Raw genomic sequence first — 18,034 nt, forward strand, 5'->3', positions numbered from 1 at the left:
TGTGTATTGACACTACACCCACATCACAAAACATAATTACCGTGAGTATTTCTCTCTTTATTACACATTTACATGTCACTACTCGCTAGTATATCAACAAAAACGTTTTGTATAAAACCAGACTGTTGAGCTTCAAGTGGAGGCCAAATATTTTTTGGTTATACGATGCTTGTCAGAGACGATCCTCCTCAGAGATTCATTTTCAAGCTAATATTAGTTTCACTTCAGATGATTTCTCTTACTGTCATGTTGATACATTATACATTTATTCACGATACCACACATAACAGCCTAAGTGAGTAGCTAACAGTTTTTTAAATAATCTGCAAAATGTGTTTGTGATGGTTTGTGAATTCAAACAGTTGAAATAAACACAAACCCTATTGATTTTAAAGCCTAGATCATCCGTCCAAATATTCTTTTCATTCACAGGTGTATTTAATAAACATGTCGCAAAAGAGCCTTCCTAGGTCGAAATGCGGATCTAAACAGCACCAAACACATTAACAGCATTTATTTACTTCCATTTCACCCTCTATTTGAAAATGGGTCACTGCACATTTCCTCTCATTCAGTTGTAACTTTAAATAGCTCAGAAAAGCTAACAGCGGAATGCCACCAAGAATAACTGCGGCTTGATTATGTTTCCCACTGTGTATTTAAAACAAATCACTATACTTTGTTCATTGTTCAGTTCGATTCTGATTCTACTTATAGCTAAAGTCTAAATCAATCCCGTCCAGAAGTTCCCCAGTTTGTAGCGGAATGCGAACTCGTCTAATGATCGAATAGCTCAACACAAGGAAGAACTGAAGAAGGGAAGAAACCATCGCGATAAGCCACGATCAAAGATCAAGTGCGTACTAACATCATGTTAGAATCTATCAGCACGTATGCGCGGATATAAAGCACCTCTGTGATGTGTATCTGAACGGATAACGTGCAGCAGTACTGACCAGTTCTTCCCAGGCTGGGCTGCGAGTGTATTGGCAATCATCTTCCATAGTCTCCCACAGTCCTGAGCTCGAGATCTCTCCGCGCGCGCACGCTTCAGCACTGATCAAGCGCTGCTTTCACTCGTGGCTCGAGTCTGTTATTTCCCTTTCTCCACTCCTCCCCGCTCACTCAGGGTCTCCCACAGGCTGAGCCTCCTTCTCTCCACGTGATAGATGTCAAATCCCTAGAAAAGGATTCGAAGCGCTGTGCGTGACGTCAGGGAACCTGCTTTCTACACATTATCCACTGATCTATATGATAAAGACTCATATACAGATCAGTGACATTATCCCATATTTTAAAGACTGAGAAACAATAAACCATCACTAGAAAAGCACGCGTTTATGTTTGTTTGGAAAGACATGTTAATTTATATGACGTCACTTTACATAAAGATTTTAAATAAAGCAACATACAAATAGTTTTGTTTTATGTGATCAAGGATTGCACGATTTCGTATATATTTATAACATTATGCATTAGCTCATAGAGTCACTGACTTCATATATGAACACTGTAATAAAATCATTAAAGTGAGCTACTACAACGAGACGATATGTCTCATTATTAGTTTTTATTTATTTATTTATTTATTTATTTATTTATTTATTTATTTATTTATATTCCAAATAGTCTGCCACTTACAACCAAACTACATTACGAAAAAAAACCCTAACTTCAACAGAACTTTTTTTGAGTTATTTCTGGTAATCAGCGCTTCTGGAAAGATCTTGTAAGTTTGTTTCCCGTGGAGCCGTTACAATCTTATTAATCGGAACTCACGAAGCAGCAGCCCGTTCCACACGGAAGATGTGTTAAATGGACGGGTTCTGTCCATCGCCTAAATGCTTCCTTCTAGAGCTGTCCAGTGTGTATCCACTGCTGGTGTAAACACTTATGATGCGAGCATGGCGATAGTGGACATATTATATTGTAGCCGATATATTTGTAGTTTAACAGCACCTTTCAAAGGTTCAGGATGCAATCGCGTATGTTATTCAAAGGCACAGCGGCCACTGTTGCTGCGAGAAGGATTCGGCAAATTCTGGTCTCCTGATGTCAGGAGAAGAGCTCAGACTCCTCAACACCTCGTCAGGTGCTGACTGAGGCAAAGATAAACACTCGACATCATATTCTTGCCTTTATAGATTGTTATTAAGCAGGTTTAGAGATTAACCCGTCACTCAAAGTATTACATTATTAACTCACAGGTCAAAAATAGCCCACCAAGTTCCTTTTGTTTTGTATTCTGTCTTCAGATATGTTTATATGCGTCTTTGACGTTTCAGTAAATACTGACGTTTTAAAATAAATGCCTGCTCTGTTGACAAGGGTGTTTGTAAATCGATACTCCAAATATGATATATGTTTGTTTATGTTACACTAGCTTTGTGCTGCTATTTAATTGATCCATTTTTTTCTCCACAGGTGACACTGTAAAGATGGGCGAGATCTCATATGTGCTCAAGTCTCCCTGAAATCCAGAACTTGTGCCAGTAAATCATAGTATGTGTCAGTTTGTATAGTGTGGTTACTCTGCAGAAATGGTTCATAAATGTGACATTAGTTTTGAGATATTAGTTGTATTATTGCTTAACAATACAATCAAACAAAAATGTTGGATACAGGATAACATTTTAAATTAAATTAGAGATTTTATTAAAATTGTATTATAGCAAATACACAAAACAATCAATTAACGTGATTTAAATATCATAAATATTAATATATATATAGCAGCCGGGAACAGATATAGCAATTGTTATATTCGCTTTGGATAAAAGCGTCAGTTAAATGAATAAATGTAAATGTAATTTCAAGCATTATCACCCCACAATACTTGCTAAATTTCTCCAAAGTGAAACACACAACTATATCCTTTACAGTCTTTCCTCTTTTAATTAATTATTTTTTCTTATTTGCTAGGAATTAACAAAGTGGGGAGTGGGGTATGTTGACCTCTCCAGAGATACTACTGAGACTGATCTCAAACATCGCAGAGAGATTCGGTCTGGAGCTGCCTTTTACGTAGACCAGGCAAGTAGAGGTCTTTCACCTTCCATTCTTCTACAAAAGCGACTTTGCAGTCTGTAAAATACGGTAGGCTATAGCTAATTATTTAGTGGACCTCCTATCACTTTAAGAACCACTGGCCTACACAGAAGAAAGCCCTGTCTAGGCTCTGTTCCAGTACGAGTTGTGTCGAGCTCTTCACCTGCAGCAGCGGAGGTCTATTATTCTGCTGTGTGACACTGCGGAAGAACTGATAATGGCACGGTTTGATCTTTGGCTGACCAATCAGCAGAAAGGGGCATTTAACTCCTAATATTAACTCCTAATACTAATATTGAAGCTGTTTATTCATTTTTCTATCCCAGAATGAAAAATTTAAATCTTGTTTCTAATTGGTCCTTTTTTATAAAAAAAGAAAGAAAAATAGGCACTATTATTTGACTATTATATTATATCATATGATTACGGAGTGTCTATTTACGCTAAGTGCAAATAGCCCATCTTGTTGGCAGAGACAATTTACACTAGCTCCACCCACAAACGTGTCATAGGGCTAGTCAACACTATAAAAGACGCCAGACAACTGTCAGCTTCAGTGGCGTAGGTGGTAAAGTGTGTCTTTTTGATGCGATCAACCCAGGTTCAAATCTGCCTTTCAACAGACATTTTTCCCCCTCCTTTACAAATCTTATATCCCATCGTAAAAGCAATTTTCAATAAAAATTTGGAAAATAATAAAAAATTATCAATTAAATGATCAATTAAAATGATAATTTACACTATATTATATTATATTATATTATATTATATTATATTTTATCATATTTATTGGGAACAAAACTGTCACTCAGGTCTACTTCAGCCATGGGGTGTCCTTCCTGTCACTAAAGAGGCCATCCTTTACTCAGTTTCATGGTCAATGGAGATTAATTCCAACAAGATCTGGGAAATCTTTCTCTTTTCATCCGAAGTCCATATGATCAGTTATATCGACTTATTCAGATTTGTCTTCCCAGGCATTTAATTATTAGCCACAGCTCCTCTGTTCTGCTCATATCTAATCGCACAGTGAGGAAATGGTGACATGTTACCCTGGAAACAGTCCCTGAGCCTGTGTAAATGGTATATGGGGTCATAACCTTTGCAATCAGAGTCATTAGGTCCAGAGCTCCTGATTCTAAAGCATTTTGACAATGAATTGTGCCTTAAGCAAATGGTGTATTGAATAGCTTTTGGCTTCGATTTAATGCACCAAGCTACCAATGCAATAAGTCCAAGCTTCTAGTGTTGAATCAGATTCCGTCACTTGTGCTTGTTTCAGCTGTGTGGAGTGATGGATAGGCAACAGACGTGGATGTCTTGTTTAAAGGTTGGCTGCATGTGGGGGCTGGGTGTTAACTAGAGCAGCTCACGGCTCTCCTGGGTCCTGCGCTCATTTTTAGACCTATATAACAAGCTTTGTGTGTCAGGCATACCACTACCAGTTAACTAGCCTTTATGTGTGAATAGGAAACGGTTTAGCCTGAATGATCAAGTATTCATAGAGGTTTTCTCTGCTCAAAAGTCGATAAGATAGTGTTTAATTTATGCAGTTAGCTACAAAAGGCCATTCTGTATTGAGAATGTAGAGCTGAAGAATGTTGTCTGCTCATCATTTACATTACAGAACACCCACAAATGGATTATTGCATTAATGGTTACTACATATAATAAAATATTAAGGACTAACACTTTTATTAAGCACATTCCTTAGAGACTTAAGAATGGCTTGTTTCCTGTTGAAACAGGAAGTTGGGCAGAAACATTATCAAGGGCATTATCAGAAAAAAATAATAAAAAAAATAAAATAAAATTCTAGCCAATCACATTCAGGGCATTTGACTGTTATTTTAGTATCATAAAGCATACAAATTTAGAATTTGTTAATATTTTATAAATTGCTTTTATTTGCATATTTTCAGTTTATATAACTTTCATTTTAGGGTCAGTTTTACTAAATGGGGCAAATTAGAGTGACCAATGCAATATACTTAACGCAGTGTAAAGTAGCATAGCCGCAAATGAAGAAAAAATGTATTAAAGAAGCCACAGTACGTTTAACGCCAAAAGGCGGTTTGCGCTGGTGCAAGGTGTTAGTAAAAATGGCACTAAGTTTTGTATATTAGTTTAAGTAGTTTTGTGCTTTTGTCATTTTATTAGGTTTTGATACTAAGTTTAGTACTTCAACTTAAAACTTATTTTATTTCAGTTAATCTTTTTTATTAAAGTTTTTAAGTATTTATATTTTATTTCTGCTATATTCCAATTAACAAAAATGATTTTGAAAAGTTCTAGTTTTAGTTAAAAACAATAACAATGCTAAAGATTTTATGAATATATTAAAGCACAATCATTCTCCTGATCGCTGACATGTACAGCTGTTACCATATCATGTATTTTAGCACCTATCATACGTATAAGCTTTAAAATGCAACTATCTGTTTCATAATTATACATGATATTACATTTTTATGTTCTGCTCTTCATTATTCCGCCACAGACCAAGCAGGCATTATTGTGTAGGAAGTCAAGGGAAAGTTACTTGTGGTCAAAAAAACTCTTTCCTGTTTGGCTTTTCTTTGGCTTTTTCTTTTCTTTCCTTGTTGGGGTCAAGCAGGTCAAAAGGCATTTAGCTCAGCTATTTACAATTTGTCGTGTCATTGATAAACACACTGGTCTGAGGTTTTAACTAGTCTTTCTACTCTGCATCACAGGCATTTCTAGTAATTATGTGATTATGGTATTCAGATTGGATATGGGTCTTGAGCTAAATTTGGACCATCTGGCGACATATTTATAGGCCCTGTTCCCACACAATCAGCCATGTATTTACATGTTAACCTAATTATATAGCGACTAGTTTTGTGGTCATTCGAGTAGCCCAGAATTTCCTGCCTTTGACGTCAATGCTGTTTTATTCTTGTACACATGTGTGCATGGCTGCATCTTCATAACAGACAAGATTTAGAGATTCAGACCACAAATGGGGCAAGAGCTAAAAAAAGCAGTATGTGTCAAGAATAGAAGTGAACTGCTCTGTGAAGTGGGTAAAATGACAGATGAACACAGTACAGACAGGAAGTCCTCCTCAAGACAGAAAAGTGTCACATTCTAGATTCATTACATGTAAACTATTTTTTTGTTGTTGTTATTTTGATGATGAAAGTAAAAAATCCAATATCTCAAAATATGAGAATATTTATTTTTGAGATTCATTAAATAACCATCCCTACAGTATAAATTCCAGGGTTTTTTTTTCTTTGAATCCACAATAATGGTCCAGAAGAAGATAACTGACACCCTCCATGAAGAGGGTAAGTCACAGAAGGTCATTACTGAAATGGCTGGATGTTCACAGAGTGCTGTATCAAAGCATATTAAGTGCAAAGTTGACTGGAAGGAAGAAATTGGGTTGGAAAAGGTGCACATGCAACAGGGATGACCACAGGCTTAACAATACTGTCAAGCAAAGCCGGTTCAAACACTTGGGAGAGCTTCACAAAGAGTGGACTGAATCTGGAGTCAGTGCATCAAAAGTCATCACACTCAGACGTCTTCAGGAACAGGGCTACTAAGCCACAGAAACAACGTCAGAAGCATCTTACCTGGGCAGAGGATAAAAAGAATTGGACTATTGCTCAGTTATCCAAAGTCCTCTTTTCAGATGAAAGTAAATTAAGCATTTCATTTGGAAATCAAGGCCTGGAGTCTGGAGGAAGACTGGAGAGGAACAGCATCCAAGCTGTTTGAAGTCCAGTGTGAAGTTTCTGAAGTCAATGATAACTTGAATTGCTGTGATGTCTGCTGGTGTTGCTCCGTTGTGTTTTATCAAGTCCAAAGTCAATGCAGCCGTCTACCAGGAGACTTTGGAGCACTTTATGCTTCTATCTGCTGACAAGCTTTATGGAGATGCTAATTTCTAAAACATAATGTAAAATGTAATGTAAAACTGACATACTACAGCAAAAGATGGAAAGAACTGACTTAAAACCATTTTTATTGTTCTAATAAGTTTGGCCACCACTGTAAATATATATATAGTAAGAAATTATTATAATACAGATTATGCCAAACTACTCTTTTGCTAGTTATTCTCAAAAATGTAAGCCTTTCTTACCACAAAAAAAAAAAAAAAAATTTAAAATCCAAAAACCCTTCTGCTGTAAACCTCATGCCAGCTGTGATATTTTGTGGCAAAAAGTTGCTTCTCAAATACTTCTTCAGAGTATTGTGCTCTAGAACAGTGACATGAAGGTTGTTGAACCAGAGAGTTAAACTGAGCTTGTGTCCCTGCCCTCATTCTGCATATTGTTGTCATCAAAGTCCTGTTCTAATAACCCATAACCCAGATATCATATTCAGAATCAGCTCACTTCCTCCAAGGTGCCTCTACATGCTCCTTTCTTTTAACTGTCTCCTTCAGTGTGCAGTGTCCAAGCTGTATCTGAGGGCTGGATTCTGGTGTTGGAGGGGCTGGAGAAGGCAGAGAGGAACGTGTTGCCAGTTCTCAATAACCTGCTGGAGAATCGAGAGATGCAGCTGGAAGATGGATGGTTTCTCATGTCAGCACAGCACTACTACAAACTGCTGGAGGTGAGGACAACCATTGCTGTATCTACAGCCATCCCTGTGGTTACAGAAGCAGACTCACCAGTCAAGAGATCTGTCCTGTAACTCATGCTTTTTGGCCCCATTTACACCTGCTATAAAGATGTGTTTTGACCAATCAGATCAAGAAGTGGATGTGGTAGACACACTCCCATTCACAACTAGTATTTAATTGCTCTCTTTTGTCCACTTTTCTGATTTCTTTTTCTGAAAATGTATTTCCCAACCTGTACTGTTTGCTATGTTGGTTTTGATCTAATAGGAGCACATTAAAGGGGAACTGGATGCGCCTCTGGATCCACCTCTCTGCTCCCGCTTCCAGGCCAGAGACATCTACTACCATCCCTTCAAGGTGCTCTCAGACACAGAGAATAATGAATATGAGATGTACTGAAAAATGTGTAGTGTCACTAGTGTCCAGCCTCTAATGGTTTATGTTTCTTAAAAGAACCAGCTACAGCATCTATGCAGAATTGGACAAATGTGCCTCCTGAAAGGTATTGTGGTTTTCAAACATGAGATTTACATTTACATTTACATTTATTCATTTAGCAGATGCTTTTATCCAAAGGGACTTACAGATGAAGACAGTGGAAGCAATCAAAAACAACAAAAGAGCAATGATATAAGTGCTATAACAAGTCTCAGTTAGGTTAACACAGTACACATAGCATGATATTTTAAATAATATAATAAATAAAAAGAAAACAGATAGAATAAAAAACACACACACACACACATACAATTGCATAATAAATGAAAAGAAAATAGAATACAAAATGATTAGAAAGGTAGTTATATTATTTTAAGAATAGAATTAGAAAAGTGAGTTTTAAAGTTAGAGGGTCAAATAAAGATGGAAGAGATGAGTTTTAAGCTGATTCTTGAAGATGGCTAAGGACTCAGCTGCTCAGATTGAGTTGGGGAGGTCATTACACCAGGAGGGAACATTTAATTTAAAGGGGGGGTGAAATGCTCGTTTTCACTCAATATCCTGTTAATCTTGAGTACATACAGAATAGTACTGCATCCTTCATAAATCCAAAAAGTCTTTAGTTTTATTATATTCATAAGAGAAAGATAGTCTGTACCGATTTTTCCCGGAAAAACCCGACCGGCTGGAGGCGTGACGTGTGGGCGGAGCTAAAGAATCACGAGCGCGAATAGGCTTTTGCGTTGAGAGCATGTGGAAGCTGTGACATTACCGTGAGGGAAAAACCATCATCCAAAACAAACCATTGCTTACAGTCAGATTCAGTCGTTTATTTATGATCCAGAATCAGATCCAGAGGCTGAAACTGAACGAGAGCAGCAGCAGCAATGACTCGCTCCGAGCGGGGCTCGAACCCGGGTCTCTGGCATGGGAGGGGACGCACTAACAAGGAGGCAGAGATATTTTAAGCAGTTTTACTCACCGCCTGCGGTTCCAACACACGATCGTGACCCTTTTTCCATGGGATTGCATCATCCTTAAGAAATAAACGATACGCAAATCCGTCGTCAAACTGGGCCTTGTGAACCAGCATCTTCGAAATGCAGGGAACAAACAAAAACACTTGCACAACTCCGTTGATGCTCTATAAAAATAAACTCTATCCACTGGTCCCTTAATGCTGTTTTTTTTTTTGGTAATCTGTGCAGGGTTGTCTTGCCCTGGCACCAAAAACACACTTCTTTTGTGACTTTTCGCGACGCTCTCGCTCTGATCAGTGAATCGCTCTTATCAGTGAAATGTCTGTGCTGCTCAGCCTCGCTCGCTATATGGGAGCGCGCCCTCTTCCGGCAGAAGTGCCCTTAAGACCCATATAAGGAAATTCCGCTCCATCTAACGTCACACAGAGCCATACTCGAAAAAAACTCTCCGAAACTTGTGACAAACCGGAAGGAGTATTTCAAACGTACAACTTAATTTTTGAAACTTTGTCCATGTTTAGCATGGGAATCCAACTCTTTTACAGTGTAAAAAACTCCGTATGCATGAAATAGCATTTCACCCCCCCTTTAAGTCCGTAAAAGTGACTTCTTTGGGATGGCACAATCAAGTGATGTACACTTGCAGAACGCAAGCTTCTAGAGGGCACATAGGTCAGAAGTAATGAATTTAGGTAAATGGGTGCAGAGCCAGTGGTAGTTTTGTAGGCAAACATCAATGCCTTGAATTTTATGCGAGCAGCTATTGGAAGCCAGTGCAAATTGATAAACAGAGGTGTGACGTGTGTTCTTTTTGGCTCATTAAAAATTAATCGCGTTCTGAATTTATTGTAAAGGTTTGATAGAATTGGCTTCTCACAGGTTTTGTAATCCAGGTGTATTTTGTAAAGATCTACGCACATTTCATCTTGTGTGTGTTTGTGTGTGTGTGTGCATTTGTGTTTTAATGAGCCTGTTATGAATGCACAATTAATTTTTTTCCGCAATAGCCTGTTAAACTTACTGTGAATGTGAAATCTGTGAGATTTGTTTTTTTTTAAGTATTCTATTTTATTTATTTTGTTTCGTGTTTATTTTGTTAAAGGTCCCATTTTACGCGCTTTTTTGAAGCTTTGATTGTGTTTATAATGTGCAATATAACATGTGTTCATGTTTCGCGTGTAAAAAAACACAGTATTTTTCACACAATTCACCTATCTGTATACTGCTGTTTTCACTGTCACAAAAACGGGCTGATGACTTCCTTGTTCTATGAAGCCTCTCCTTCAGAAATACGTAACGAGTTCTGATTGGGCCAGCGGTACCTGTGTTGTGATTCGACAGCAGCTGAGAGCAGGCTGCCCTACTGGTAACGCGATTGGGCTAGAACGCACGTGCTGGAGATGTATTTATAGTCACAGGAGGAGCGTTTTTACTGACAAGATGCACATGAAAACCGCATTCGTTTTTTTGCACAGCCCTAACATCTAGTTAACAAAGCTAAACAGCGTTGCCCTTTGTGTAATAAGTTACAGAAACTGTTAAACGCACCAACTTAAATAATAAAATACACTTACCAGTTGTGGTCCAGACAAAGAGGGAACTGCTCCATCTTTCAAGAATAATATTTGTGCAAATCCAGCATTTAACTGATTGAGATTGAGAAAGTTGTCCTCAGCAAAATGAGCTGCACATAGTTTTACATGTGCATTATAATTTTCGGGAACCGAGTTAAACATAAATTGTAACCATTAATCTCAAAGTACAACGTTCCTGGGAAGCCCAAACAAAGATGATTGGACTCAGAGATGAAAAAAAAACAGCATTTCAACAACATGGCGACAAAAACAAACAGCTCTTCCTTCTTCTCCGTCGGAGCGCAACAAGGCCATGCCCCCTGTTTGTGAATACATGTGGGCGGTGGTTAGTCAAAAAAACGGTTTTAGTGACGTTATTACTACAGGAACTAGAGGGCTGTAGTCCAAACGGGTCATTTTTGTAGGCGAATTCTGTTAAATCAAATATCTCGCTTGGCATTGAACTTTGAGCTTTAGAATTTTACAGATATTATTTATACTCTAACAACAACATTACACACTAACTAAAGTTTAAAACATGGAATCACGAAGAAGGGGACCTTTAAAATCATATCTAACAAATTTTCAAAGTTATCTGTGAAGTTATTTCCTAGTTAATCGTTTCCCAAACAGCAAGCAGTTTCGGCCCAGATCCGGCCCACATCTGGCCCGCATCGATTTCACGCAGATGTCAAACACTATATTGCTGTCTGGGTTGGTGCGATGAAGTAGGCCTTGCCTGCGTTTAAAAACTGAGGTGCGGCTAGTTGCGGATTTATTTGAATGGATATTGTTTTTTAACACAAATAAAACAAATATCATAAAAAAATGTCATGTGTGGTACTTTGGTTTTTCGTCGGTTACTTCATATTATTTAAATGCAATCATGTTTAAAATCGGTTATTCTGGATGTCAACTCGAAGGAATATTTAGTCTAAGTACCTATTTGTGTACATTTTTCACAAGCTCTGAGATAAAGTCTGCAGGAGCGGTTGGGAGTGGACACAAATATTGCGATGCGGGCCGGAGTGGAACATAACATTTTCATTGGCCATATTGTGCACTGAATGCTGAAACAATTCTTTTCCCATTTTAGGGTGTCCCAGCTCTTGTCTTTGGCCACTAAACTTTGTTCTCAAGAGTCTGCCAGTTAAAATCTGCCTGATTTCCCTGTGGACAATCTTCCATCTGCCCTCGCAGTTCTAGTGAGTAGCAGACTGCAAGAAGTATCCTACATAACGGTTCATGGTGTGTCATTTCTGCATCACTTAACCGAAACAACTGTAATTTAACTTTGAGGAATATTCTAAATGTGACCGTGCTGAAATTAAATTTACATTTGGAAAGGCATATGATTTGTAGATATGGTTGAAGATGATTTGTATCCGTTGCAGAACCTGTTCCCCATGCTGTCAGCGCAGCAGCTTGTCCAGAGGCTTTACCCGTACGAGGTCATGCTGGGAAGAGAAGGCCATACCGCCGTAGAGAGGGTGCTCAGTGGAAGTTTCAGCAGTAGCCCAGCAGTAGTTATCAGTCTTACAAGTTACTAGTTAATTTAAACAATTATTATAATAATAATAATAATTTGTGCTGTCAAAGGATGAAAGAATAACAAATAAATAACATTTTTCTATAATTATTCACCATTGTGTTTATATTTCCATAATTTCACATTGAAGCTCCAAATTAATGTAGAAACAACATAAAGGTAAGACAAAGAACTTTATTTTTTTATTATTATTATTATTATTTTTTATGAAGACCAATGTCATTGATATCAATACTGGTACATAATAATAATGATAATAATAATAAACTAAGTGTTACTTGCATTTATAGATTTACATATTTCCACCCATAGGATTTTACACCATGTCTGATTTTATCAAATAAAATGAAAATATTATTTATATAATAATATATTATATGATAATTACAAATTTTTAAACAATATATATGTGACCCTGAGCACAAAACCAGTCTTAAGTCGCTGGGGTATGTTTGTAGCAATAGCCAAAAATACATTGTATGGGTCAAAATTATAGATTTTTCTTTTATGCCAAAAATCATTAGGACACTGAGTAAAGAACATGTTCCATGAAGATATTTTGTCAATTTCCTACTGTAAATATATCAAAACTGTTTTGATTAGAAATATGCATTGCTAGGAAATTCATTTGGACAACTATAAAGGTGATTTATTTATTTATTTATTTTTAGTTGTATCTTGGCAATCCTAATTGTCTGATCCTAACAAAGATGTCCTCATTTATTCAGTTTTCAGATGATGTATAAAACTAAATTTCAAAAAATTGACCAATACAAAAATTGGCCAATTTTTCCAACCATAGCAATAAACAGCAATATTTACCCATGTGTGTGAGCATTTTTGAAAGATGGAGAATTTTTGCTTGGTTATTTGAAACAAATAGCTTGATTGAAATGAATGAACTTATCAACGCTGACACCATGTTCCCCTTCTAAATCTGAAATGCTGTTACAATTGTAAATCGTGAGGCTAGAAAGATACTTGCCTTGTGACAAGCTCAAAATCACATATATAATTTCCACTAATAGAGACTCTGTTCTCAGAGGTTTGAGTTGACTGATGGGAGAACAAAACCTTCTCCGACTGCAGTGAGTGTTGAGTCTGTGAATGGAGATCACGCAGAACAGGCAGCTGTCACCCTCAACATAGCCAACCAGAACATCACCTTTCATGTCCGGACGCAGCCATGGAGGTCAATTTGCTTCATGCTTTGGAAATGCAGGTTAGATGGACCGTGCTATAGTTTCTCCACAGGTTCCTTCAGGGACGCGGCCAAGTCGCCCACCCAACAGCAGTTCATCGGCACCCCCACCCACGACCGCCTGCTGGCCGAGATGATGCAGTCCCACCTCGTCAAAGACATTTGTCTGATTGGAGCCAAGGAACACAGGCAACTTCCTGCGGCCACCCTCACTGAGCAAATGCTCTTTGAACTAGAAAGTTGATGTGTTTCAAACAAGAACAATAGCTCTCTTTTCATATTGCCTGTTAAGGTAATGCAGGAAGATCATCGGGGTCTTCTGTGAGTGTGTCATGGCTTGCGTTCTTATTTAAGTGAGATTAGATCAGATGAACAATGCAAATCATATGCTTGTTTGGTAATATTGCCTTGTGGTTTGGCTAATGCTGTTTCTTGTTGTTTTTTTCAGGGTTGTGGCAAATCCGTGATTGCAAGGGAATTTGCTGACATGCTGGGCTACAGCATTGAACCAATTATGCTTTATCAGGTAATGTCAAAACATAAGAAAATAGTAAAAACTAATCAGTCCCAAGAAGACAAATTAGTAAGATTTTAAAAGAAGGTACGCCACAGATGCTATCGATTTCAACAGAAAATGGTTGTGTATCAGCTGTTGTCAAATGTAGCTTAGTTTATTCGACCAGTATTTCTACACTTTATATTTTCTGTGGTAGTGTGTCACTGACACTGTAAGTAGAGTACTATTTGAAGCCTCATTTAAAAATGACAACACTGCATGGCAATTCATAACTTCAATTTTGCGTTTTGGTGAATCGGTGGTGAATTGTACAAATCTCATTCGTATGTTTTTCCATGATGTGCTTAACGCTGAGGGCTAAGTTTAGGGTTAGACCTTCATGCTTATTTTTAGTTTTAGTTTTTTGTTTTATTTTGTTTATTTTTATTATTTGTTTTTATTTGTTTTTAATAACTCAAATCATTAAAATTCAAACAAATTCAACATCAAAATTAAAAAATAATAGTTTCTTTCTAAAATTGTGCTTTTCAAATTGTACAAATTTAAACAAATTCACCAACCTATTCCCAAAAATGTACATTTGTTTTACTTACTTTTTTTCCTAAAAAGCAGATGTTTCATGCGACTCAAATCATCCAAATTCATACGAATTTAAAACCATTATTGGCAAAATGGTTTTAAATTAAATTTAAATTTTTTACAAACAAGATCTTGTTTTTGTGTGACTCTCTATATGAACTCATACAAATTGACCCAGTTTGCCAGAATGAATTCTATTAATTTTTTTCTTTTTTTTTTATATGACTTGATTGAAGTTGTTTAGCTTATAGATAAATTTTAAGTTGTTTTCCTATGAGATTGAGTTGGAAACCATACCAACTGTGCAATTTAATTTAATTTATTAACTTTTTTGTTTGCATTTAAATCGAGACACATTTTCAAAGTCGTCCATTTAGCACATGTCTACATGGAGAAATAAATTGCATTGCAGCTTTTAAATTTTCCCTTTAACCAGGAATAATCTTTTGTAAATTGCTAAATGTTCCCAGTTGTGTCTTCATGAACCCCTTTCTTTTACTCTCTTCTGTTTGGTTCTCTGAATGTACCTTCACATCACATGAGCATGGTTTTGTGTTTGCTCAGTTGTGTGCAGCTGTGGACAGTGAGGTTTTCGGATGAGTGTTTGGGTTTTTGGGAGAAAGCTCAGTGTTGTCCTGGGCATCAGCACACAGAGCCAGAGGTCATGCACCACGGGGGCCACAGATCTCCCTGAGTTTCCATCAGCAATAACTAATGTTTTTAATTTTTGCGATTCTTGTAAGACCACACAACATATTTTTTTAGCTTCAGTCCTTAAATAGCCATGTGTCCTTGGGTTGTTTCTATTCTGGGATCAGAGTCACGCACTGTCCTTGATCTCCCCCAGTTATCATTAACAGCATTGGCCCTATTCCGCTGTCAGAACACGAAATCTAGTGAGCTAACTACGTAGACAGCCTTTTAAGGCATCGTAGTTGTGCTCCCAGTGTAAATTCTGTTTTAAAAGGTCTTTACACACAGCATGAGACTGAAATCATACAATAAACATGAACTAAATATAAAATGTCAGAAAAAAACCCATAATGTTAATTACTGCAAAGTATTAGCTAAAAAGCTGAGATGTAGATGAGTTTGTTTCTTTTCGTCAGAACAGATTTGAGGAAATTTAGCCTTATATCACTTGCTCATCTATGGATGCTCTGCAGTGAATGGGTGCCGTCAGAATGAAGGTCCAAGCAGCTGTCTGATGAAATCAGTCTGAATAAAGCTTCCTCCAGTGAAAAAGTCCATCCCCTGTTGTCCTCTCTCATCAAAATCCACTGTTTTTGTCTTGTAAACAAATCGGTGCATATTTCTCTCCTGATGCAGATGACACAACTTTTCACTGGAGAAAGCAATGTTATAAGCTGTAGAGGACTTTCATTTTAGCTGGTAGCAACAGTTTGATGTTTAAAACGTCTTAATGGTGGATTTGTCACAAACACACTGGAGCTGGTGTGGGTTACTTGTGAATTATTGCGATGTTTCTATCAGCTGTTTGGACTCTCATTCTGACGGCACCCATTCACTTTAGAGGATCCCTTGAGCAAATGATGCAATGCTACATTATTCCAAATATCTTCTGATAAAGAAACAAACTCCTCTTGGATGACTTGAGACTTCAGACGAATTGTAGTGAGGAGCTGATGTGAAGAGCTCTTGCTGCGGGACGAGCGGCCGGGTGCTTCTCACACCAGCTGAGCGACCCGTCAGCATCTGGGTCTGATCGCAGCATGCTCGTGTTTTGATGCACCTCATACAGACTGTGAAGAGCCACTCAGAGCAGAGTGTAAACATTAGCGCCGCAGGTAGTGCAAAACCGTGTGTGTGTGTTTGTGTGTGTCTTTGCACTGGAATGTCGGGAATTCCTTTGGCTCAGTGAGAATAAAGCAGGAAAAGGAAGCCGTCCGTGCATCATGCTTAAGTTATTTTCGCTCGGTGAGAGCAAGAGGTCATAGTGTATGGGGAAAAGAGGAATTTTGTAGCGCACTTCATCTTGTTAGCCCTCTGAAGCCCTTTTATGAACTCGTACGGGCCTCTGCTCGTCCCTGTAGACATACAGTGCTTTGAGTTGTGGAAAAAAATCCTACGTCACAAGCCAGAAAAAGAGTCTTGGCACTTGCTTTGACAAGCAATAATGTTTTGTGTCTTGTGTTTCCTCTTGTTTTAATAGTTTTGTTCTCCCTGTGTAGATTCACCTTTAGATAACTTTCAGTGTTTTCCTTGCCTTAAAAGTTAATGTGAATTTTTCTCAAATAATTTGGCAAACGATCTTAGTGGAAAAGTTCAACTGATCATATATGTTCATATTTAATTTAGTGTATAATAATAAAAATAAAATATGACCCTTGGCACATGGAGCTTTATATATGTGAAATTGCTATTGAAAATTGTGTATTATTTGAACGTGCTTGAAGCTAGTAATAGATATGTGATAACCAATGCAGGTATGATTTAAATTTTATATATAAAAAGATATTCACTAAGGCTGCACTTATTTGATCAAAAAATACAGTAAAACAGTAATGCATTTTAAAATATTATTACAAATTCAAAATAATCATTTAATATTTGAATATTTTTAAAAAGCTAGTCAGCCAGTCTTCAGTGTCACATGATACTTCAGAAAGCATTTAGTGCTCTAGAAACTGCATTTATTTGATATATATTAAATATAATCTTTTGTAACTTTATAAATTACTTTTAACTTTGATTAATGTAACACCTCCTAGCTGAATTAAATTATAAATTATCAGTATCTTGAATTACAGGGTTAATGTTATGCACTTAGTTCATGTATGGTATGTTGGAGATTGTGGTCCAATGATCTGAGAAAAAAAAAAAACACAAAACAGAACAGTTATAAAATGAAGCAAAAACTAGAACAAACCAGAAAATGTACAAAACCACACACAAAAATGAAATGAACATTTTCATTTCTCACCATATTTATCGATCACTACTTGAGATGATGGCACAGCCCTTTGCTTAAATCTTGAGTCATGGTGGATATATTGAATTATTGCATAAAGTCAGTCACAGCCATACATTTCCAAATCAATGTAAAGGCTGTGAGAGTTCATAGAGTATGAACGATTGACCTCAGATGCACTTGTAAACCCTGTATACACACACCTCTGTCCTTCTTTCAGCCCCGCCTCTCTGGCAGCGCACTACAGGATACACTAAATGATAGGTGTGCCTCTCTTTGGTGTGTGTGTGTGTGTGTGTGGTAGGATATGACGGAGTGGGACCTCCTCCAGCAGAGGTACACCCTGCCTAATGGAGACACGGCCTGGAGGGCATCCCCGCTGGTCACTGCTGCTCAGGAGGGCAACCTGTGCTTTCCAGGTCAGTCTCAGTCCATACTACACTTACTGTCTAGAGGCTTACACTGTAACAATCTTTTTTTTTTATCATCCAGAAAACACATTTACATTTATTCATTTAGCAGAGGCTTTTATCCAAAGCAACTTACAGGTGAGGAATACAACAAGCGATTCATCATAAAGAGGCAAATAAACACAGGGAGAGCTCATAATAGT

General features: G+C 37.4%; 1 protein-coding gene and 1 pseudogene across 3 annotated transcripts in view; one reads left to right on the top strand and one right to left on the bottom strand.

Annotated features, from left to right (window-relative positions):
* LOC113109029 (diacylglycerol kinase eta) overlaps nucleotides 1-1,164 on the bottom strand; it is a 74,993-nt gene extending 73,829 nt beyond the window's left edge. For 2 of the 3 annotated variants that reach the window (XM_026272513.1, XM_026272509.1), the window contains exon 1: nucleotides 957-1,162. In XM_026272513.1, coding sequence (XP_026128298.1) covers nucleotides 957-1,004 — 48 coding nt within the window. In that variant the 5' untranslated portion in view covers nucleotides 1,005-1,162. Of the gene's footprint in view, nucleotides 1-956 lie in introns of all 3 variants that reach the window. The other variant, XM_026272507.1, reaches the window with a different exon arrangement.
* A 614-nt stretch (nucleotides 1,165-1,778) lies between these two features.
* The window catches only part of LOC113108084 (von Willebrand factor A domain-containing protein 8-like), an 85,602-nt pseudogene continuing 69,346 nt past the window's right edge, over nucleotides 1,779-18,034 (top strand).

This window comes from Carassius auratus, chromosome 9 (genome assembly GCF_003368295.1).
Source record: "Carassius auratus strain Wakin chromosome 9, ASM336829v1, whole genome shotgun sequence".
Taxonomy (NCBI): domain Eukaryota; kingdom Metazoa; phylum Chordata; class Actinopteri; order Cypriniformes; family Cyprinidae; genus Carassius; species Carassius auratus.